The sequence below is a fragment of the Xiphophorus couchianus genome, chromosome 4, assembly GCF_001444195.1.
Source record: "Xiphophorus couchianus chromosome 4, X_couchianus-1.0, whole genome shotgun sequence".
Classification (NCBI taxonomy): domain Eukaryota; kingdom Metazoa; phylum Chordata; class Actinopteri; order Cyprinodontiformes; family Poeciliidae; genus Xiphophorus; species Xiphophorus couchianus.
In genome coordinates, this window is record NC_040231.1 from 16,176,890 (window position 1) to 16,199,794 (window position 22,905).

At 38.2% G+C, this 22,905-nt stretch overlaps 1 protein-coding gene and 1 long non-coding RNA gene across 2 annotated transcripts in view; one reads left to right on the plus strand and one right to left on the minus strand.

Moving 5' to 3' along the window:
* Window positions 1-3,301: 3,301 nt before the first annotated feature.
* Window positions 3,302-7,061, plus strand: LOC114143642 (uncharacterized). Its single transcript, XR_003595286.1, has 2 exons — window positions 3,302-3,910; window positions 4,471-7,061. It is a non-coding gene; the product is annotated as an uncharacterized LOC114143642 (long non-coding RNA).
* The window catches only part of prtga (protogenin homolog a (Gallus gallus)), a 38,770-nt gene continuing 22,162 nt past the window's right edge, over window positions 6,298-22,905 (minus strand). The window contains exons 11-19 of the mRNA XM_028015874.1: window positions 18,484-18,579; window positions 18,218-18,404; window positions 17,064-17,191; window positions 16,796-16,966; window positions 13,530-13,709; window positions 13,316-13,439; window positions 13,084-13,225; window positions 12,246-12,365; window positions 6,298-11,169 (exon numbers count right to left, since the gene is read on the minus strand). Of these exons, the coding sequence (XP_027871675.1) occupies window positions 10,795-11,169; window positions 12,246-12,365; window positions 13,084-13,225; window positions 13,316-13,439; window positions 13,530-13,709; window positions 16,796-16,966; window positions 17,064-17,191; window positions 18,218-18,404; window positions 18,484-18,579 (1,523 nt within the window). The 3' untranslated portion in view covers window positions 6,298-10,794. The remainder of the gene's footprint in view (window positions 11,170-12,245; window positions 12,366-13,083; window positions 13,226-13,315; window positions 13,440-13,529; window positions 13,710-16,795; window positions 16,967-17,063; window positions 17,192-18,217; window positions 18,405-18,483; window positions 18,580-22,905) is intronic.

The window sequence follows — 22,905 nt, forward strand, 5'->3', positions numbered from 1 at the left end:
TCAGTATGACTCATTGCTTAGCCTCTAACCAATTTAAATAAGGTGCAATATAAACCTTATTTTGGGAAGTCTTATGTGGCTCCTCAGTAGGAGGCATTGCTTAAACTTACTTACTTGGTGCATTGTTAACTTTTTTTGGCAAAGTCTTCCTCTTAAAGGGAAGTTTTTCCTATCCACTGTCACAGCATACATCTTCAGTATGAGTCTCTGCTTCAACTTGCATAACTTTTAATCAATGTTGGATAGCTGCAGCTTTTTTCTTCTTTTATTTTTGGTAACCACATGCATCCCCAATGTCTATGGCGGTGGATGGTAGTTTTGAGCTCATAGAGAATTTAAGGCCTTAAAACCACATGGTATAATTGGTGCAGTGTTGGTCTCATTTTGGAAAGTATTCCAAAATTAGACTTTTGGAAGCTGTGGTATATAGACCGGGAAGCTATGGTATATGGACATGATATGGACCGGGAAGCTATGGTATATGGACCAGGAAGCTATGGTATATGGACATGATATGGAAGCCGATCAACACTTTTTGTTGAGATGGAACGATTACTCCGAAGACACCAGATGGCCTCGGATTGTGAATACAAGGCCAGGAAATGTGGTTTGGTACTCCCGGTAGCCACTCCTCAAGGCTATGAAGTCATCAGATGAGTTCAAGAAATTTAGTAACTAACGAGTACAACGAAGGGGTCGATCCATTCCATGCACAATACTCCACGCAAGAAAAACACGGTAGGTCATTTGAAATGTAGGAGTTCTGATCTTGGTTACAAAGATCTTTTTGGTTAACCAACAGTGGTTATCCTTGGTAACCTTTTGTTACCGAGGGTAATAAAAGGTTGTGTGTTTGGTGTTTGTTTTCACACGCAGTTCCAAAGGGTTAGGATTAGGGTAAGGGGTTAGTTGCCCTTTGGTCGGGTTTGTGTGAAGACGAACCCTACCGACTGGTAAGGGGTTAGTTGCCCTTCGGTTGGGTTTGTGTGAAGACGAACCCTACCGACGGGTAAGGGGTTAGTTACCCTTCGGTTGGGTTTGTGTGAAGACGAACCCTACCGACGGGGAACGGCTTAGTTGCCTTTCGGTCGGGTTTGTGTGAAGACGAACCCTCCCGACGGGGAACGGCTTAGTTACCTTTCGGTCGGGTTTGTGTGAAGACGAACCCTACCGACGGGTAAGGGGTTAGTTGCCCTTCGGTCGGGTTTGTGTGATAACGAACCCTCCCAACAGGTAAGGGGTTAGTTGTCCTTCGGTCGGGTTTGTGTGAAGACGAACCCTACCGACGGGTAAGGGGTTAGTTGCCTTTCGGTCGGGTTTGTGTGATAACGAACCCTACCGACGGGTAAGGGGTTAGTTGCCTTTCGGTCGGGTTTGTGTGAAGACGAACCCTACCAACGGGTAAGGGGTTAGTTGCCTTTCGGTCGGGTTTGTGTGAAGACGAACCCTCCCGACGGGTAAAGGTATAAAAACTAACCAACCAAACTTTATTCTTCAGTCAAATATGTGTATGGAATCCATTATAAAGGTTACTAAGAAGGTAATTTAAGAAGTCTCTTGAGTTTTTGAAAAGTGACAATTTCAGAGTTAAAGGGATTAACCTTAAACCTGCACAGGTCTTGTTGTCTTTCTGTCCTGTTGTCCTTCAGGAATCCTCCTGGATCATCTTTTTTTGTCTCGGATTTCGCCCTTCATCGCTCCCCATCGGCCGACAGAGGAAAATGGCTGAACTTAAAACATTTATCAAAACGACTTCAGTTTATCTGTTTATTTATTTCTTCCTACCAAAAACTGGATAAGTCTTCAGTTTGGTACTTTGGCCTCATCCAGCCATTGTTTCTTTTTTTTTTTCTTTTTTTTATGGACAATTTTGTTTAGAGATTTCATTATTAATTTTGTTTTGTTTATTTATTTTAGATATGTAAAATATCTTCCAACTTCTGTGTTAAATGTTAGAATTTAATGTATATTGATTTTTGAGGATGTGTTCTTGCATCATTTTAGTGTTACCATGGTTATGGCGTTTATTGTGATCTGTCTGTATTTATGCTGCCGTTTGTCATTGTCTATTTCTGCTGCATTATTTATTTCAACTGCTTTTGTTTTCTCAGTTATTTTTCTCTCCACAGAAGCTACACCTGGTCTGGCGTTGATTAGCTGTGGTTGGTTCCTGGAAAAGGTCATTGGCTGACATGATGTTGCCATCACCTAACCGTTCTCCCTCTCCTTTTCATTTCCACGAACATGGAAAGTTCTCCTGATCAGTTGACCTGTTGTTGTGTCTCTGCTCTGTCTTCTCTCAGCTCCAGTCGGTCATGGCAGATGGCTGCTGGTACTGAGCCCGGTTCTGGTTCTGCTGGAGGTTTCTTCCTGGTAGAGGGGAGTTCTTCTTCTCCACTGTCGCTACATGCGTGTTCTGTATGAGGGACTGCTGTAAAGTGAACAACTGGACACAAGCGATTTGCTTTCGCCCCCTGCTGGTCAGATGGAGTGAATGCTGTAAGTAATGACTCTATACAATCTGCTGGGTTTTATTTGGTACAACTTTTTAAACTACTTTAATAATCAACTGAGCTTATTGTCCTAGAAATTGGAGTATATGTGATTGAACTATAGTTACTTCAAAGTGCATTGAGATGACATTTGTTGTGAATTGGCAATATATAAAATTGAACTTTCGAACTAACAAATAATCCCCACCAAAAAACAATATAAAAAAACAAACAAAAACCCCAATAAACAAATCAAGAAAGTTCAAAACCCCCAAAATAGATACCAAAATATTCAAAACCATAAAATTAGATACCAAAACATTCAAAATAATAAAAGTAGATACCAAAACATTCAAAATAATAAAAGTAGATACCAAAACATTCAAAATAATAAAAGTAGATAGCAAAAGGTTAAAAGCTTATAATTATAACGCTAATTCACAACAATGTTATCAATGCATTTTATGAAAAATCATTTCAATTTAGTCAGATTACTATTGATCCAAGTTATCAATTCATACGTTAATTTATAATTTAGTTATAAAGTAATTTAAAAAGTTGTACCAAATAAAGCCCAGCAGATTGTAGAGTCATTACTTACAGCATTCACTCCATCTGACCAGCAGGGGGCGAAAGCAAATCGCTTGTGTCCAGTTGTTCACTTTACAGCAGTCCCTCATACAGAACATGCATGTAGCGACAGTGGAGAAGAAGAACTCCCCTCTACCAGGAAGAAACCTCCAGCAGAACCAGAACCGGGCTCAGTACCAGCAGCCATCTGCCATGACCGACTGGAGCTGAGAGAAGACAGAGCAGAGACACAACAACAGGTCAACTGATCAGGAGAACTTTCCATGTTCATGGAAATGAAAAGGAGAGGGAGAACGGTTAGGTGATGGCAGCATCATGTCAGCCAATGACCTTTTCCAGGAACCAACCACAGCTAATCAACGCCAGACCAGGTGTAGCTTCTGTGGAGAGAAAAATAACTGAGCAAACAAGAAGCTTAGTTTCTAACTATACTTTTTAGTTAGAAAATATTTTGTTTCTAACTAAGCTGGTTGTTTAGTTAGAAACACCAGAGCGCCACCTTCTGGCCTCTCTCCAGATCAGTTCAGGTCAGAGAATGGAACTGTTTCTGTCTTTGTTTTTTCCCCTCCGTGGGCTGCCACCTTATCGTGGTGGAGGGGTTTGAGTGTCCCAGTGATCCTAGGAGCCATCGGAGGCTTCATGGCTCTATTTGGGTCGGGTCTGCCAGGACAAACTGGTCCTAGGTGAGGGATAGGACCAAGAGCAGCCCAGAGATCACTTAGACATTTTTTAATCCAAATACGCAGCAGATTGCTGATGGACGAGCCCCGCAGCTCTTCCACTGGGCTCAGCAGGTTTTCTGGAGGAAACCCTGAAAGCTTTTCCAGGTGACGCTTCCTGATTGTTCTCCATTTTGACTTGAAACTTTCTTAGCAATCTTCCTTAAGGAATGCTGCAGGTATTTTGCTGTTTATTTAAGTAATATTTAAAAGTGAGTTTTTGAAAAGTGATTTCATTCTTAGTCATTAGAGTTTAACTTGGAACCTGCACCTGTCCTGTTGTCGCCTTCCTGTCCTCAATTTCCATTTGCATGATTTGTTTCTCTTTCTACCAAAAACTGGATGAATAAAGTCTTCATTCTGGTGTTTTGTAAACAAAATTGTTCTTTAATAAAAGGTTTAGTTGAAACCAGAAACTACATAATTTATTTTTTTTGTCGTTTGTTTGTTTATTTAGAATATTTTAAATGTCTTCCAGTTCCAGTGTTAAATGTTCATTAGAATTTAAAGTTTGAGAATGAAGAGGACTTCTTCCCTTTGTTCCTCCACTCAGCAGCTTCTTTCTTCTCAGTTGGGTTTTTATTTTCCACCACAACAACATAATAAATGTTGGTGAAAATAATTAATCTTTGATTTCCTGTTTGTCCTTTTTATTTGTGTCTGAGCAGGGAGAGTTTCACCAGGTGTCCTACAGCAGATTGATGGTGAGCCGAACCAGTGTGTCGCTACGACTCGCTTATCTGAGGCGCCATTGATGGAGGAGATTTGAGATCAAACAGCTTGAAAATGGCCTCACCTGTTGAGTTTGAGTTGCTATGTCACATTGAGCCAATGGAGGCTGGAAGAGAGGAGACACAGTGAGCTTCTCCTGCTGGGCAGAACTGAGAGAAGAAAATGAAGATTTAACTATACAGTCCTGATGAGAAGCCAGATGAACTCCATCTATCCATGCCTGGTTCCCTTCATCCATCTATCCATGCCTGGTTCCCTTCATCCATCTATCCATGCCTGGTTCCCTTCATCCATCTATCCATGCCTGGTTCCCTTCATCCATCCATGGATGAATAAATTTTTTCCATTTTTTAATTTTATCTCCAGTGCTTAACATTGTCCTTGATGTTTAAGGTTATATAAGGTTAAATTGTCATTATCTGTATCTGGAATGTTTTACTTTATCTCCAACGTTTAATGCAAAAAAGGAAACTTTTCTGGAGATGAAATTTGACATCTGATAAACATTGCCAATTATGTTAAACATCAAAGATAACGGAAAGCATTGTCCTTAATTAAATAAAAAAATCGGGGACAACGTTAAATATCCTGGATATTAAATGCTAAACATCAGAGATAAAGTTAAACATCCCGGATGGCATTAAACAGCCACGATAACGATAACCATTGGTGGCTGAAGCTTAACATTGACAATGTTAAACTTTGAAGATAAACATTGGGGGCAACTTTATTTTCACACGATTTATTTGAAATTTGATTTCAAGTCTGAAAATCTTGGACCGTTAAAGTTTTTTTTTTTTTGTACTGTAGTAACCATTAAACAATCTCCCTTTCAGTTCAGCCTTGTTAGTAGAGACACATTGTTGATGTTTCCGTCATACAATAACTTGCAATTAAGTATTTGCAAAGCTCAATGTAATTTTCACAGGTGGTGGAACATTATTGTCAACAGCTGCTGAAAGTAACTAGAAAAGTTACTTTTAATGTAACTTAATTACTTTTCAAATCAAGTAATTAGGAATTTAAGTTACTTTTTCAAGAATTAATTAGTAATCCGATTAAAGTTACTTTTGCAAAGTAACTATGCCATCACTGGTCACCACAGAGACATGAAGTTACTTGGATCATGTCCTTATTTAGGTTTTAATTCTTGAGATCCGGCACCCAAAGTCTAAAAAACTTCAAATGCCTTTTGAAAAGCCTGAGGAACGACAGATTGATGGAGTGATTTAAAATTTCTGCAGTTACAAGTATGAATGTGAACTGTTAATTTTTTTATTCAGTATCTGATATCTTTCTATTGTCTTCTACCGTAATTACAATTTATTTAATTAAAAGTGTTATAAATGCAAAGTGTCTAAATGTAGAACTGTTTTCATCATGGTTAAGAGGAAGTTAATTTAAATTCAAGCTTAAAAAAGTCATTTAAGGCTTAAATTCAATATTGTTGCATCCTTTCTCATGTATTTTCTCACTTTCAAAAGTATTTTTCAGTGTCTGTGTGCTCCCACGTTTGCTAAATTAAATTATATTAAACATGTGACTGTGCTGTTAGATATCAGTCATGATCAGCGTCTGTGATGTTTTATTCATTTTAAAACCATATGTTTTTGTTGTGTGGAAAATAAATCTCTCTGAAATAATAAACAGCATACCAAGCAAAATCTGTGCAGTTTAAGTGTAGAAAACAATTCTTTTAAAAAATTGTTAAAATAATCTAAAAACATAAAAATTTAAAAACCATGTAAAGAAAACACTTAAGAGATTTTTGTAATTTTATTTAAACTGAGAATCAGACTTTTTCATAAGGCAATTGTCTAAAATCTTTCTAAACAATTTGGAAAAAAAACATCTTGTAATTTTATGACAAATACATAACATGAGAATAACAGAAAATATCAAATAACATACTAATTACAAAAAGGTACATTCAATTTCAAAGCTTGAAACCTGTTTTTTTTTATTTGAGGGGAAGCGGCTGTGGATCCCCCTGAGTCAGACTGTAAATGACCCACAGCGCTCCACGGCTCAGAGAAGGGAGAAAACAGAGAGCGCGTTTTGTCCACTCCGTGCTTTATTCCTTCAAATTCACATAATCGGACAGGAACATCATTCCAACACCTTTAACGAGAAAGAGCAGCAAACCTTCTGCACTGAAACAAAAAAAAGATCGAACAAACAAATGAGGTAGCCCTCGTTCACCTGCATGAGATTTAAAGATCCAACTATGAACCAGGTTTTATGACAACTGGACTTATTTCAGCCTTGTTTTTAAAAAGCAGGATGCAATCTTTATCACTGCACATCACTTCCTTACAAAAGCTGTAAGGTTAAAAAAAGAAAAAGTTGTCATATTCTAGATTGGGTCTTTAAGTCACAAATACATGAAATACAAAGACACTGAAATTAAACAGTCATTGTTTTATCTTAGTGGAAGAACAACAGCACCTTATCCTGATTTAAAACTAACAATACATTATTTAGGTGGAAATAAATCCAGTTTCCAGGTTGCTCTCATAGAAAAAAAGATATAAACTGTGCATCAAAACACTGATAATATCATTTGACACAAAGATAGGATGTTTATAAACTGAATTTGGGCCAATGTGCAGCGGTGAGGATTAGAAAATAAATCTTTGGTTCATATTGTTTGCCTTTCAAAAGAAATTGAAACTGATTGTGTCACTTGTCATCTCACATGATTGAATCCTCTGCAGAGTCCTCTGATTAACGACACAGAAGCATGGCAACGTTTGTGCACCCACTACGTCTACAAACAAAAATCCAGTTACATTTTGTGACTTTTAAAAAAGATGCATTATCAAAATATAGACAATAAATCTGAATATAATGACACATTTGTTCTTTTTTTTATAATAAAGTATTCTCTAAATTATTCTGTAGAGGAGACAATTAGTGGGTGCACATCTACCTGCACTGCTGCAACACAGACCACTAATCAATATAATATAACATATTTATCTCTTAATATCACCTACATCTGTTTGCAATAGCTTATGAGGAACTCTGCAGAAGGAAAATTTGGTCAGCGTGCATAATCTTGATTATTAGAAGTCACTCCATGAAGCTGGACACTTCCTCAGAGTTTCAACCCACAACCTCCAGGACTCTTCGTCGCGGGCCAAGGCCACTAATGTGCAAGGCTTTGTTTGAGGAGCAACGCCTCAACTGATCCCTGAAGCCACTTTGGTCTCCTTTGATTATTTCTCTGTCCTCCAAAGATCAGCCGAGAGGCCAAAAATAAACTCAAATAAATCAGCAAACAACTCTTTGGATATTAGCGTCACGGTCACCGCTGCATATTCACCTTTAACATAAACTACGTGGCAGACAAGTGCTAATCTTCACCTACGCTAGCAGATAAAAAACAAACTACAAAGTAACTACAAGGTGTACTCCTCTGAAGTACATCATCTAAGAAAAATAGATTCTTTAGAGGTAAAACATTTTATGGTGTTCATTCTTCACTTCAATCTCTGATTAAACACTTTCCAACGCTTTCACTACAATCATTCTTCATGTGTCGCATCCTCACGTGAAACGGCTCCCTCACCCAGACCGGGGACGCCGCCCACATTAAGGCCAATTATAAAGCTTTTCTGTTCAGATATGCCACTGCAAGCACTTCTGGTGTGAATGTTTACACAAATCAAGTGAACACTGATCCTTGTAAAAACAGACACTGCAAAAGGGGAGGGGGATCTATCCAACGTCTGAACGGCGTGCTCACAACGTCAGAGGTACATTCAATACATTTTCAGCTTTTTGTCTGAAGGTAATAAAACATTAAACAGGTTAGTACTGAGAAGATACCCTGTCAGTTCGCCATGTAATACCACATGGCTTTTCAAACGTACTAAACCTTGTTCCCTGAGTTTAAGAAGAGAGAACGACAATAAAAACAATTAAAACGAGGTAGTATAAAACGCGAGTAGCAAGGGCAACTGCACCGACATACAGAACAAAAGCTGACATTCATCATTTCTCTCAATAATGGACAAAAAAATTAACACAAATATTATTAATACTGGCTCAGTACCTCAGCAACATCTGAGGGGTTAAATAACAAAGTGAATGTGAAGTTTAAAGCCTTCATTCCACACAGCAGGTGGAGTGAGAGGAGGAAGCTACAGCGCCCTTACCATCCGCCAAATCAAACAACGCAAAATAAAAGGGATGACAAACGGAGGAAACGGTCATCAGGAAGTAGAGCAAGTGATGCAGCTGAAACAGCTCACCATGCAACAAAAGTAGTTATTAAATATTTAGTGAAAGGTTTGCCCTGAGGGTAACCGAGGTAGATAATCTGCAAAAAGGATTCACATTTCCCTTCTGCTCCAGTGATAAACTCTCATAAATAATCTCAGAAATGCCTTTTTTTGACATTTCAGACAATCTTTTAACATTCATGGTGGGTGAGATTTTTGTTCCAAAATATACAAAAAAATGAAAAGAAAGTAAAAAAAAAAAAGACATTCACAGACAGAAAAAGTTGAACAAAATTACTTTCATACTGTCTTTGTTGGTTCCTATTCGTAGGAAGAAGCAACAAATTGATACAATGCTTCTCTGTGCTTCTTTACTATGTTTTCTCAAACTTAACTCACACACATTCAAACCTTGTGATAATTTCAGCATCCTTTTTAAGTCAGTGTTTGATTAATTGGTTCTAGAACAGTAAAAAGGTAACAAAATCTACCTGTAAAGCAAAACATTATTTGTTGATTTAGTTTCTGGATGTGTACTTTTGCTATGTTGGAAGATATTCAAGCATTTCGGATCCAATATTGGCCCTCGGCACGTGACGTCACTCTCTTCGAAACGCCGCCCACTCCGCCATGACGGACGTCAAAACAACCAATGCGCTCCTGTAAAACCTGTCAAAAACACGTGCTAGCCTAATATTGCCTTTATTTAGTTGATTTCGCAGTAAAAATGGTCACATGGTGCTGCGCGGTCGGCTGCACAAACAGATAAGCGTGAAAACCAAACTTGTCGTTTTATTGTACAACTTTTAATGAGGAAAGATGCAGCGGGGATTGATAGCAGCCGTCAATCATAATGACTGTCAGCCCTCGATGTAATCACTGATTTGCAGCGAACACTTTTTACAAGGTAAGAAGACTAATGTTCATATACTTTAAGTAAGTATGATTAGAAAGATATCAAGTGTCGCATCTAACCATCAGTAACCATGGAACAATGCCCCACTGCCACGTAGCCTAGCTTACCAAAAAAAAAGGTTAGCATCTTGTCTTTAGTACGTTTCTAAGTCTCCTCCTGTGTAAGAACGCTATTAATGACATAGTGATACAATCATGTGGTTTGAATTCAGGCAAAGTCGTTAATTCGATCAATACGTCAGGAGGGATTAAGTACGGGTTGGTTTTTTAAGCTAGCTGTTTCAAACTTATGGAAATACCGCCATCTGTGAGCCCCAACCAGGTGTGTTACGCTCAAAAACAAATTAGCCTGACTCGAATAAGAAGACGCCATGATTAAACTGGCAAAAACAACTTGGGAAAACAGGCCTCATTTCCTACATCCATCATGGCGCTGCAAATAATTAAGTGACTAGTTGCAAAGAGTCTTTGTTTTAAATATCTGAAATACTGCCAAACTGGTGACATGGCCTTTCCAGTTTTATCCAGTTTCCTCTTGTGCTATTGCACGGATTTTCTCATTTCACTCCACACTCTTTTTATTTTTGAATTTTTAAGCAGTAATGTGGCACAATGGGAAAAAAACTTGAACTGCTGCTGCTCAAGTTACTTAACAGGTTGTTGCTAGGTAACCAAAGAGTGAGTGAGTTGATTCCGCCAACCTTGGTTCGCTAGCTGTGAGAGGTTGAGCGGTTAAAGCCTTTCGTCTTTCTACATCTCAGAGGAAACCTGTCGGAGTTCAGTAAAATTATTAATCATTCTATCAGAAATCTTTTCTATTGATATTGATCATGTTTCTTTTACTATATATTTATATATATATAAATTATATATAAGGATTATATATATAATTATATATATTAATCTTGATTAATTACTATGTAGTCAGGTAGTAGGTTGATTTTGTTACCTTTGTGTGAACTAATTATCTGCACTCTTAGTTTATAATCACCAAATAATCCAGATGTGGCATAAACATGCAAACCTACTTTTCACCTGCTGTATGATGCCTGATTGAATTACACTCCCTTTCTTCCTGAAACACACACACACCTACACCCCAACTCGCAGAAGCAGCTACACACTGAGTTCACTCTGAGAACTTCTCTGGACTTCCTGATGACTGCAGCTGGCTCGGACAGACTCCTTCAGCTTGAGGCCAGCGGGACTCTTCTCCAGCAGCTCCCCGCCACGGTCAAAGTCTCCTCCATCCTCCTCCGTCAGAGACGGCGGGCGGCTGTTGGGACCAGAGTTGGTCAGCTCCGTGTCGTCATGAGAGAAGCGCCCTGAGTCGCCCGTTTCGTGGCTGCCCTCGCTGTTGGATGAGCCTTCTGCGTCACCGGGATGACCCAGGAGGTGCTGAAGAGCGGCAGAGTTGTTTGGAGAAAGCTCCTCTTCGTAGGTCAACACGGTGGCGCCAGGCAGGTAAGAAAGTGAGCCGTTTCTCTCGTTCTGCAGCACAGAGAAAGTTTGGTCAAACATGATGAAAGAGACACTGTAAATAATCTTGACTTTGAGTTTCTCAATCCAAATTGTCGAGCATGTTCAACAAACTAGAACTGAAACGATTAATCATGATGATTTGATTACAACAAATTAATGATTAAACATTAACTTGATTAAAAAAAAACATTTCGAAAGAAACTATATATTCAGAGCAGTATTAAGCAGAAACTGTACAATTTATATACATTTAATATTTTTTATAAGAATGTTTTAATCAAAACTCATTAAGTGTCCTAGTTTTAGATTCTTCCAGTTCAAATTGACTACAGCAATGCTTTATTATTGCATTTTAGGCAATAAAAAAATTTATTTCCTAATTAAAAAAGTTGAATTGTTGAATTTTTATTGTGTTTCTAATTTTGTACAAGTGGTTATTTGAAAAATCTGTAGAATTTTATATTTGATTAATTGTCAGAATAATTGATTACAAAAATAATCATTATTTGAGAAACCATTCTGATAAAGTTATGTTTGGTTGTTTTGGACTATTTGAGTCCAATAGTGGCAACTCCAAATATTAATGCAGATTCCCTCATCGTTCCCAATCATCTCAACGTTCCCTATATTTTCTTCTTCTCCAACCAATCACTGCAACTCGACTGAATTTTGACCAATCCCCTTTAGCCTTTCTTTCTTTGTTTTCTTGATGAGCTTCAAGAGGTCGTCACCTGAAATGGTTTTCACTTCATAGGTCAACCTGCCCTGTCAGGTTAATAAGTGGGATTTCTTGCCTTATAAATAGTCATGAAAATAAAGAAAACCCATTGAATTAGAAAGGTGTGTCCAAACCTTTGGTCTGTACTGTATTTTCTTCTTCTCCAACCAATCACTGCAACTCGACTGAATTCTGACCAATCCCCTTTAGCCTTTCTTTCTTTATTTTCTTGATTAAAAAGATTTGTAGTGAGATGTGTTTGTATTTAGAGGTTCCAGTATAAAAACCACTGGAGATGTGTTTTTCTTATTTTTCTTCCAAGTCACAAACAGTCTGTGACAATTTAAAGAGAAGAACTTGAACCTACCTGCACAATTTTCCTGTCCTGTTTCACTGCACTTCTAAAGAAAGACCATTTCTTCTTCTCCTTTAAATCTGGGCTGGACTGAACAGGGCCATTAGAATTTATGATCAGGCTGGTTCCACCCTGCAATAAAAAAACCCCACAAACATTTATAATCTAAATGTTACATTAGTCCTGATAATACGGCACCCCACGAGGCACAAGGAGGATTTGTTTTCTTTTGTGCTCCCTTGCAATAATTTGCTGGTGCGGCACAATTGAATACTGAAAGCCTCTTAGCTATAGTTTAAGGTTTTTGTGAGGTCTTGTTTGTGAGATATCTGAAGCTTTATATCTTTTTATTTAGGATGGAAATGAACCACAAACATTTGTGCAAATACAAAAGCAAACAGGCCAAACATGGACTTTACATCCCTTCTAAGATATAAACAGAAACTTTCTGCACAAAGAAAAAAACAAAAAACATCCAAACAATTTGGACTATTTCTGAGTTATTTTCACGGGGTAATAAAATCATCAGTTTTGATTGTTTCTCTATTGTGTTGATAATCTGAAGGATTATCTCAAACTTTCACAAACAGACATAAACATGCCGTGAATGAATCAACTTTCAATCAGTTTTTGCACCAAAGAGTTAAGAGTACATACATGTTTTCTCTGAGATTCTTTAATTGTAAATCAACATTTCTGACTGTATACAAAATAACACCAGAGTGCATTTGGTAATTTAATTACGAGGGAACGCAAGAGAAAAAAGTTTCCCCATATGATAATGGAAAGAATTGCATTTTTTTATAAACAACTTCTGATGCATCTGAAGTCTGTCAGCAGAATAATTTACCTTTGCATCAATGAAATGACCTCGACTCATCATCGGTACGGTCACTTCGGCCATCTGCACGTCTCCCTCCGGTCCTACATGTATTGCAGACGCAGCAGACATGCTTTCCCCGTCTCCGTAAGTTTTCACAGCTGATAGTTTCCTGAAAGAAAATAAACACAAAGCGTGACACTTTAAGTAGCTGGAAAAATGGAGCAAATAAATGCCCCCAGCATTCAGAGACGCTGCGTACCTGTTTTTGCCTCTGCAGACTATGATGAAAGCGCAGATGATGATGCAGGTAAGAGCGATGCAGACGCCCACACTGATCCCCGTCATTGACTTTTGGTCCAGGTGGTAGAAGCCATCAGAAAAACCTGCAGTGGATCACGACATGAAGCAACACTATGTAACAAGCCAGGTCTCATTTTCAAAAGCAAGCTGGTGTGAGTGTGGCTTTCACTGACCTGTGGAGAGAGTGGAGCCACGGGAAAGTCCGGCATCATGACCAGAGGAGGGGTCTGCTCTTACTGTCAGCTCCACCACGTTAGAAAACGGGCCGTCGCCCATGTTGTTGGATGCTGAAACTTTTACCAAGTAAACCTGGCCTGGACTCAGGTTCTCCAGCAGCGCCATGGTGATGCTTCCTGTGGTTGGATGTAACACTTTCTGAATAAACAGCTGAAAACGATGTTTTCTTTTTTCTAAGTAAATGTTCTCTCATTTACTTACATATAAAAGTATAGGACTGCAGCTAATAATTATTTAGTAATCAATAAATAAAAAAACTCACATACTGCAGATGTTTCATTCAACCACTTAATCGTATTTTTATACAATATTAGGAATACAGAAGAAAATGAAAATAAACAGATAATATAATTCCTTTTTTAAATATGAAAATATTTTATTGCCAAATAGTTTGATCGACTGTAGCGAATGATTCATCTGCAGCTTTAAAAGTACTTGTAACATCAACATGCGAAAACCTCACCCTTTCCTCCTTGACTTAATGTCAAATCTACTAGTTTATTTATTTATTTTTTATTAATAATTAGCTAGTAAAAGATGTTTAACACAAGATTTTTTAGCAGAAATTGAACCTTTTGAAGGTAAAACTAGGCGACTTTAGGAGTTTTAGGTAGAAAATATTTACAGTCAATGACGGTTTCTCATCATAATCTCCACTCCTTTGAATGTTTATTTTTATTGCATTGTTGTAATTTGGCACATTAAATAAATTAAAGAAGAAAAGAATAATTGCAAAATGTATATATTTTTTGTACAGTTTCGATTTAATTACTGCTCTGATTGTATTGTTATTTTAGCAAATTGCCAAACACATACTCCAGTTACTGATTGTTTGTTTATTTAATCGGTTGACAATTATTTTAGTAATTGATTAAGCCGATTAATTGTCTGGGAGAAGAAAAGGAGAGCTTAGTCTGAGCTCAATTTAACTTTATACGTTGGTATAAAAAAACAGGAGAAAACTGAAAAAATTGACACTGGTTCACACTCTGTCAAAATGCATTCAAGGATTACAACATGTGCCAAATTTAAATATTGCTATTAAATTTGAAATATTTTCCATAAAGTCATTAAATTAAACTTATTTAAAAAAAAGTAACTTTTTCTTGTGTTCCATAGAAATAGAAATTAAAAGAACAACTTTAACAAAACCACTCTATGACAAAAGCAAAAAGCAAATTTTGTTTTCAATTGCAACTCTAACTTTTCTGTTTATGTTAAGCTAACCAGTGTAGAGTTTGATGCTGTGATGCAGCAAAAGTGAATCCTCACTAGTCGACCATCTGAGGGTCAAATCCGGAGGTCAGGGGGCATCAGCTCTGTCCACCCTGCTTGCTCACCACCAGGGTCCCTGCAGGGGCTTCTGGGAGGTGGATGGGGGCTGGGATGAAGGAGGCTTTGTGAACTGCTTCACTTCTGACCTCTTGGCCAGTGGCGGAGGGGGTTGCTATGAGCTCTGCTTGTGTGTTTCCTGGGGTCATCTACACTTTAAGAGAAGCTCTACTGCATCACACACCAGACAGCAGGTTTATATTACTAAACTGTGACACTTTAATTATTTCTCTGTACATGGAGCAATAATGTGTGACTTTAAGGTTTTTATGTTCTGAAAGGATGTCTGTCGAAAAAATCTGTTATAAGGTGAATTTTAATTAAAATAGTAAAAACCAATTAAGGTTAAATAGAGCAAACATTTTCTTTTTAATCATATATAACCTAGTTGTTTTTTAGTTGTTAGCAGCAAGTCTGAAATATTTTTGAGGGCTGCAACTAATGATTATTTTTGTGATCGATTTTCCAGATGATTAATCAGATAAAACAACTTGTGCATTTTTCATTTAACCACTTTAACCTTTTTTATGCAATATTAGAACTACATAAAAAGATGAAAAATAAACCAACAATTAAATTCCTGTTTTAAGAATGAAAATAAAGATTTTATTGCCTAAAATGCAATAACATAGCCTTCCTTTAGTTAATTTAAACCGGATAAAGATTGGGTGAGTTAGTTTTTTTGTTGTTGTTTTTTTACAGACAAGATGTTTTTATCACAAATGCAAAAAGTTTATATTTTTGTGCAGTCTTGACCTAATTACTGTTCTGAATAGGTTGTATTTCTCAGCAAATATCCTTTATTTCAAATCTGCATACCCTAGTTACCAATAACTGAATTAATTGATGATTATTTCAATAATGGATTCATTATGATTAATCCGAATAATCATTTCCCCCTCTTTCTGAGGTAAAAACAGAGACCGAATTACTTATTCCATCTACTGTGTATCCATACTTACAAAATATTCATTCATTCATATCTTTTAGATGTGGTTTGCATTTATCTTCCAGCAGAACATCAAACCCTAAACATCCAGCCAGAGCTGAATTGGTATTGTTTAGATCAAACGGTCTAAACCAGGGGTGGGCAACTCCAGGTCTCCAGGGCCGGTCTCCTGCAACTTTTAGATACATCTCTACTTCAACACACCTGAGTCAAATAATGAGGTCATTAGCAGGACTCTGGAGAACTTGACTGCACTTAGAAGGTGATTCAGCTGTTGGATTCAAGTGTGTTGGACCAGGGAGACATCTAAGAGTTGCAGGACACCGGCCCTTGAGGACAAAGGATTGCCCACCCCTAAACAATAGACCGTCTAGACCAGGGGTGTCAAACTCCAGTCCTCGAGTGCCGCAGTCCTGCAACTTTTAGATGTGCCTCTGCTGCACCACACCTGAACAGAATAATTAGGCCATTAAGGCTCTGGAAAACTGATCTACACAAGGAGGAGGTCATTAAGCCATTTCATTCCAGTGTTTTGTACCTGTGGCACATCTAAAAACTGCAGGACTGCGGCCCTCGAGGACTGGAGTTTGAGACCCCTGGTCTAGACAAAAAGTCCAGACATCAATCCAACTTAAAATCAGTACTTGAAAGGTGACGTTCACAGACACACTTGATCAGGTCTGACTGCATTTGAGCTATTTGGCAAAGAAAATACACAAATGTTTAAATCTATAACTGTTGATGGAGACAAACTACAAAATATTTGAAGATGCAATTGCAGCAAAATGTGTTTCTACAGAAAAGAAAATGTTGAAAACAGTGCATCCCTTTGCAATTATGTGCTATTTTGTGTCCAATCCCTATTGAGGTTTGTATCTGTGAAGAGTTGTGAATACTTTCTCCATTAGTTGTCCTCCTCACCTTCTCTTTGCAGGACCTGCCATTTACCAGCAATCCAGGCATTTTGTGAGGCGTACAGTATAGTGTAGTGCGTTACGGCTACATTTGGCTCATCTGGGAGTTTCCACGAAACGAGGGCGGTGTCTTCTTCAATCAGCGTCACTTTGATGTTGGAAGGGGGTAATGTTGGAGCTGAGAGATAATGGAGGAAAGAACAAACTCAAGATGTGCACCAGTACCATTAGATGAGCAAGTTTAGATTCAAATAATAGCTAAATTTCAAACTTACCTTCAGGGAAAGTGTTTTGATAGACCACAGGGCTCCAGGGGCTGGAGAGCTGGTTGATATGAAGGCGTACAGCAAATTCATACTTAGTGTTCGGCTCGAGATCACGCACAAGAAGGCTCTGTTCACCTCTGCAGAGAGAAGACATGACAGGTCAGAAGACAACTAAATGAAGCGCTTTGCTCAACTGATTTTTGAGCTAAAAGAGCAAGAAAAAGTTGTAGCTGTAAGATTTAGGACTAATCGTTTCAGTCCTAAAACATACAACATGAGGCCACTACTGATGTTACTCAGTTTATAAGCTGGGCCAGCCTGTTTAAAGTGTCCAGGAGATGGAGATGTGGAGCTGTGCAGAGGATGCAGGAACACCAGCAGCACATGGATACTTCAGTAGGAAGGATTTAAGCTGAAAATGTGAAACAATTCCTCTAAATTCAGACTAAAAAGTTAATCAAAAGTTCAAAATACTGCTGGGTTACACAAAATAGTGATCAGAAAAGGGCTAAAGCACTAAAAGATATAATCACACAGCTGGATGTCCTGGAAAATTCCTTTCTGAAAGTTAAAGGGTTACAACTAACAATTATTTTACCAATTATTTTAACGATTAATTGATTAATTGAATAAAAACAATGGCCATATTTTGCAAATAAATAAAATAAAATTCCCTTTTAAATAAAAATAATTTTATTACCTGAAATGCAGTAAAATAGCACTTCTTTAGTGAACGATTTGTGATCATTTGTAGCAAAGGATGCACCTGCAGCTAAATGAATACTTCTGATAGCAACATGTGAAAAGCTCAGCCCTTTCTGCTTGACTTATCAATACAGTGTATGGCTAGTTTTTTCATTCAGAATTTGGACCAGGTGAAGCTGAAACCAAGCCACTTGAGGAGTTCTGGGTAGAACATATTTATAGAAAAAGAAATTTTTTTAATCTTAAACGCAATCTGTGTATCAATTTTTAAAAAGTTGTGGCTTAATTACTGTTCTAGTTTTTTTTTTTTTTAGAGTTAACGATTAATCAATTACTAAATTAGTTGACGATTACTTCAATAATCGATTAATCACAATTATTCCAATTAATCATTTCAGTCCTAAAAATAAATAATAAAAATACTTGAAAGTTGGTTTAGTCATCATGACAGTTCTTACGTTTGCAGGTAGAGGACCAGGGAAGCGTTCTGCAGACCGACTGGGTTGCAGCGGATGGTGTAGTTCAGCGCATGGCTGGAGGTGAAGGCCGGTCGGCCCCAGAACAGAAACACGGCCGAGGAGCTGTTGGTCCGGGCCTGGACGTTGTGAGGAGGCGGTGGAGGCGGCACGAGGCGATCTCGGACAGCTACCAGAGACGACACGTTGAGATTTAGTTTAGCTAAAGTGAAGTAAGGAAGTCAGAAGTTTTCCAGTTTTGGACTTACAGACACATCCAAGGGTGCTGATGGTCTGATCTGCTTGGTACCCATCTCCAACAGAGTTGTAAGCCAGGAGCTTGACATGATACTTCTTTCTTGGGTCTGAATTGAGAAACAGTTACAACGTTTAAATGAATGTAACTTATTCAATATTGGGTTAAAAGTTCAAAAGAGAGCTGGACTGTGTAAGGACGGTGGGGTTTCCTGGTGTGGTGGGAAAGAGAGGTGACCCAGTGGAGCAGATGCTTGGTGATGGGAGTCCTCTGGTCAGTTTTAACCCCACAAAGGGCAGCAGAACAGAGGAGCTCTACTATCCATCACCCTGTCAGCTCGGGTCTTTTGATAGCAAATGACAAAGCCTTTTCTTGGGCCTCGGTCAGGCCTGCCGGTCAGTGGCCACTTTGACTCAGGGTCTGAATCTGGGGGTCAAACAGAGAGGCAAAATCCCCAGGGAGGGGGCGCTGCAGACAGTCAGCAGCAGTTGTGACCTCTGTGGCCACGAAGACCCACTGGCCATGTGACCAAATGAACCTTTTACTCCTCAAACAATGAAAAGGCCAGGAATTAAATGCTGCATACGATTTCAGATTTTAAAGGGGACATGTTATTCTTCCTGGAACAGGTTAGGGTAGGTTTATGAACCATGTTCATCGCATTTTATTTTATTTTTTTACACAAAATCATTCTTAGATTTTAGCCTGGTACAAGTGGTTTCTGAAAAGTTAGTCGACAACCAAACACTTGTCTTTTCTAACAGCAGTGAACAGTGCATAGAGTACAGTGTATGTAGTACACTGCATACACTGTAGTACACTGCATACACTGTAGTACACTGCATACACTGTAGTACACTGCATAGAGTACAGTGTACTGTAGTACACTGCATACACTGTAGTACAGTGCATACACTGTAGTACACTGCATACACTGTAGTACAGTGCATAGAGCAGTAAAACCAGCTGACTAAATGTGTGAGTTCTGCTTGGGTTGCTAGGTAACAGGGCTGGGGTGGGCTTAATAATCAGGAATGTTTTGACATTGTTACATATTAATAGTATTAATAAAATTAAGTAATATAATTACTTATACTATTATAGAAACGGCTCAGTTTCCAGACACCAAATAAACATGAATTTATTGTCAAAAACAGCTGGGTTTTGTTTTTAGCACTCAGGTTGTTTTTAGAAGAAGTTGAGACCCAAATGGGAGCAAAAGAAAGTGGAAATATTTTTGAATTTTGCAATGTAGGTTCCATTTAAGATTAGGACAATGTTTATTAATTTCATAAAGTTAGTTGGCAAGTTTTGAAAAACACAAAAAAAGACACATGACCTCACCGTATTTTGTGTGTAGTAGGAGACAAACATGCCTATCAGTTGCTGTAAGGACATAAGACAAGAAGAAGATAACAGGAGGACGAGCTTGTTTCCATGGAGGCTGAAAAGTTTAGCAGGGGTGGAGCGGAGCTGCCTGCACCCCCCATGCAGCCCCGAGGAGTTTCACTGAAGCCACAGCAGGGCCAGCAGGTCAGGCTGAGATAAAACCAAAGAATCCAGGGAGGTGGGAGTGATATATGAGATGAGAGAAGAGTCCTACGCTGCAACAGTTAGTTGCAAAGACAATAAAGAGCAGCGGATTAATGAGATGAATGGTTCCTGTGAGTTTTTAAATGCTGAAATTAATCAAAATTCAACGGAAACAGCATCACTTAAAGCTAAACTCAGAGATTTTGAACTGTTTGTCTTGACTTCCAGAGTAGCTTTTTTTTTTTTTTTAAGTTTAGATCCCAGTGTCCACCTCTTAACAGGAGGAGGCATTTAGAGCGCACCTCTTCCCAGCTCTACAAATACAATGGGCCTGCCGTAATTATGCGCAAGAGGAGCTCTGAGAGGGGGGAAGCTTTGACATCTGGGCCATGACCTTTGACATGGAATTTGGGCAAGCTGAATCCTGCAAAAGGAGGGGATACACATCTCACTCTGAAAGGGGGGGGAGGTCCAGAAGAGGAAGTGAGTGGAAAACCAGGGAATCTCACAAAAAGTGGGAATTAAATTGCTGCTTAAAAAGGGATGTAGCAACATCCTGATAAGAGACAACTTAGTCAACAGGTCTGTTTTTTGGCTTCCTGGTGTGAAACCAAACATTACGATGCGACTAAATACAAAGTTGCATCCTTATGTTTTGGTAAAAATGAGAGACAATCTACCATATGATCTAGGATAGCCTATTAAACACTGATTTATTTAAAAACACTAATACAACTAAAAAAAGCACAAAAAATATAAATGTTAATGTTATTTTGAATTTTGACTAAATCAAATACATAAATACAAATATATAAAGCAAATACAATTTCAAATATCCTGTTATATAATATGTTCTACTGATGGATGGGATGGACTTGATGTTTTATTATGATATTTTGTGGTATTGTTGTGATAACCATCACAATAACTTTTGTCGTAGCCTTGTCATAAGTAAGAACTATTTATTATTTCTTTTTTAGGTACCGCATGGTTGTGACTGCATAACCCAGCAATCATAGCCACACAAACACCAATATTGTTCTTGTAAAACATTTCGTAATACGCTTCGTTAAGACACCAGTCTCATAAAAAATGTCTAAACTGCACACAGTGACTGTGTTTAATCATATTTATTGATACTCTCATTGAACAAATATTGGAGAAAATAATACAAATAACAATGCTGACAATATGGACAGTTCTGGAGGTCATTAATTGGAATTTATTATAGCAGCGATATATCAAAATTCTTACGATAAGAAATTTATCACAATAAATGATAAATAGGATAAATGCTCACCTCTACTACGTGTCCTTAAATGGCTGCAGAGCTTGTTTTGGGTGCCAGAAATAAAGATACTCAGTCATTTGTATATTGTTATGTTTGAACCATTTGCAGTTCCCTCCTTATTAAGTTAAGGAATTAAGTTAAGCTGAAACTTAATTCTTGTTGGCCCCTGAAGTTTTGTTGTGTTGCGAAAAGCCCCCCTGGCTGCAGCAAGCCAGACCTGAACGGGGGCCATAAATGTCAAGTCCTGCATGAACCCCCACACCACGGCATCCATCATCCTCCCCGCCACCTCCTCTCTATTGAACTTACTCACACAAATCAACTCTCGGACGTACGCTGATGTACTCGCAGCTTAAGCATGACACAACCTTTTAAAATTCTGCCTTTTCGTGTGTTTTCAAGTGTTTCTGTACACTTTTAGTCAGAGTGAGACGGGATGCAGCATGGCGTGACATAAATCTACATTTGTGCACGCAGCGCCGACTGGTGCCAACAGGTATGACGGGTATTTAGGCTTCGGCAGTAAATGCACCTCCAAGCAGTGTACACATGTGAGACAGGGTCAAACCACTGAGCCATTTATACCCAGCTGGAGCCGCTCCAACACATTCCTGCCTCTCATGGTGTGCTTTTAATCATGGGGATTGTCATAAGCGATAACTGTAAATGGCGGTTAGGGGCGACAACGCTCTAGTAGCTGCTGACTCAGCAGAATCCAATACTGCCACAGTTAAAAGTTCAGAGATCAATGGTGCTGGCAGAAAAAAGACACAGCCTCTGTGTTTTACACCAACTGGATTGTAGGAAATGTCATTTACAGAGCAGGGAGATTTAATTTGGAGTGATCACCTGCTGTAAAAGATCAGCCTCAATAAGCCTCAGCAGCCTGCGCTGCTTCAAAGCCACATGGTTCAAGTTACAAGGGTCCACAGTGTCGTTTACAGTAGAATTAGTCAAATATAAATCAAGATAAAAGTGTTGCATGAAAATAAATGTTTTCCAAATATGCCCTCATCTTTTAGGTCAAGAAAAATCACCTCAGCTATCAGGTTAAGATTTCCTCGATGTTAAGATTCATTAATTGCTTTTACTTTTGGTTTACCTGCCTTAAACAGTATGAAATCATTTTTATGTTATTATAGTGAGAAATATAATCTTGGAGATTAATCTTAACTCAAAGGTTTGGTTCAATTTACTTGTATTGGACGTAAAATCTACACAAGTTAATTTTATGGAAAGTACATAGCACAAATCACCTGGATGTCTTAATAAATAAAAAACATTTTACCTACTGAGGAAATGTTGGACGAACACTTTAGAAGAATATTTTTTTTTCAAAGAAGTGTCTCTTGCTGATTATTAAGTTAAATTTTTAGATAATTAACAGAGAGGATGTGGGATGACCACAGGTGGATTTGGTTTTTAAGTAATTTTGTTGCTTGAAATCGATGACAACCCTCCATATTTTCCATTCCAATAATGTGCAACTTTTCAGCCTCTTTCCCATTTATTTTGCCAATTTAATGAAGAAATGCATCCACATTTTGTCGTATTCAAGCAAAAATAACATACATTACATTATGTTTTAACCTTACAACATTGCATACTTTA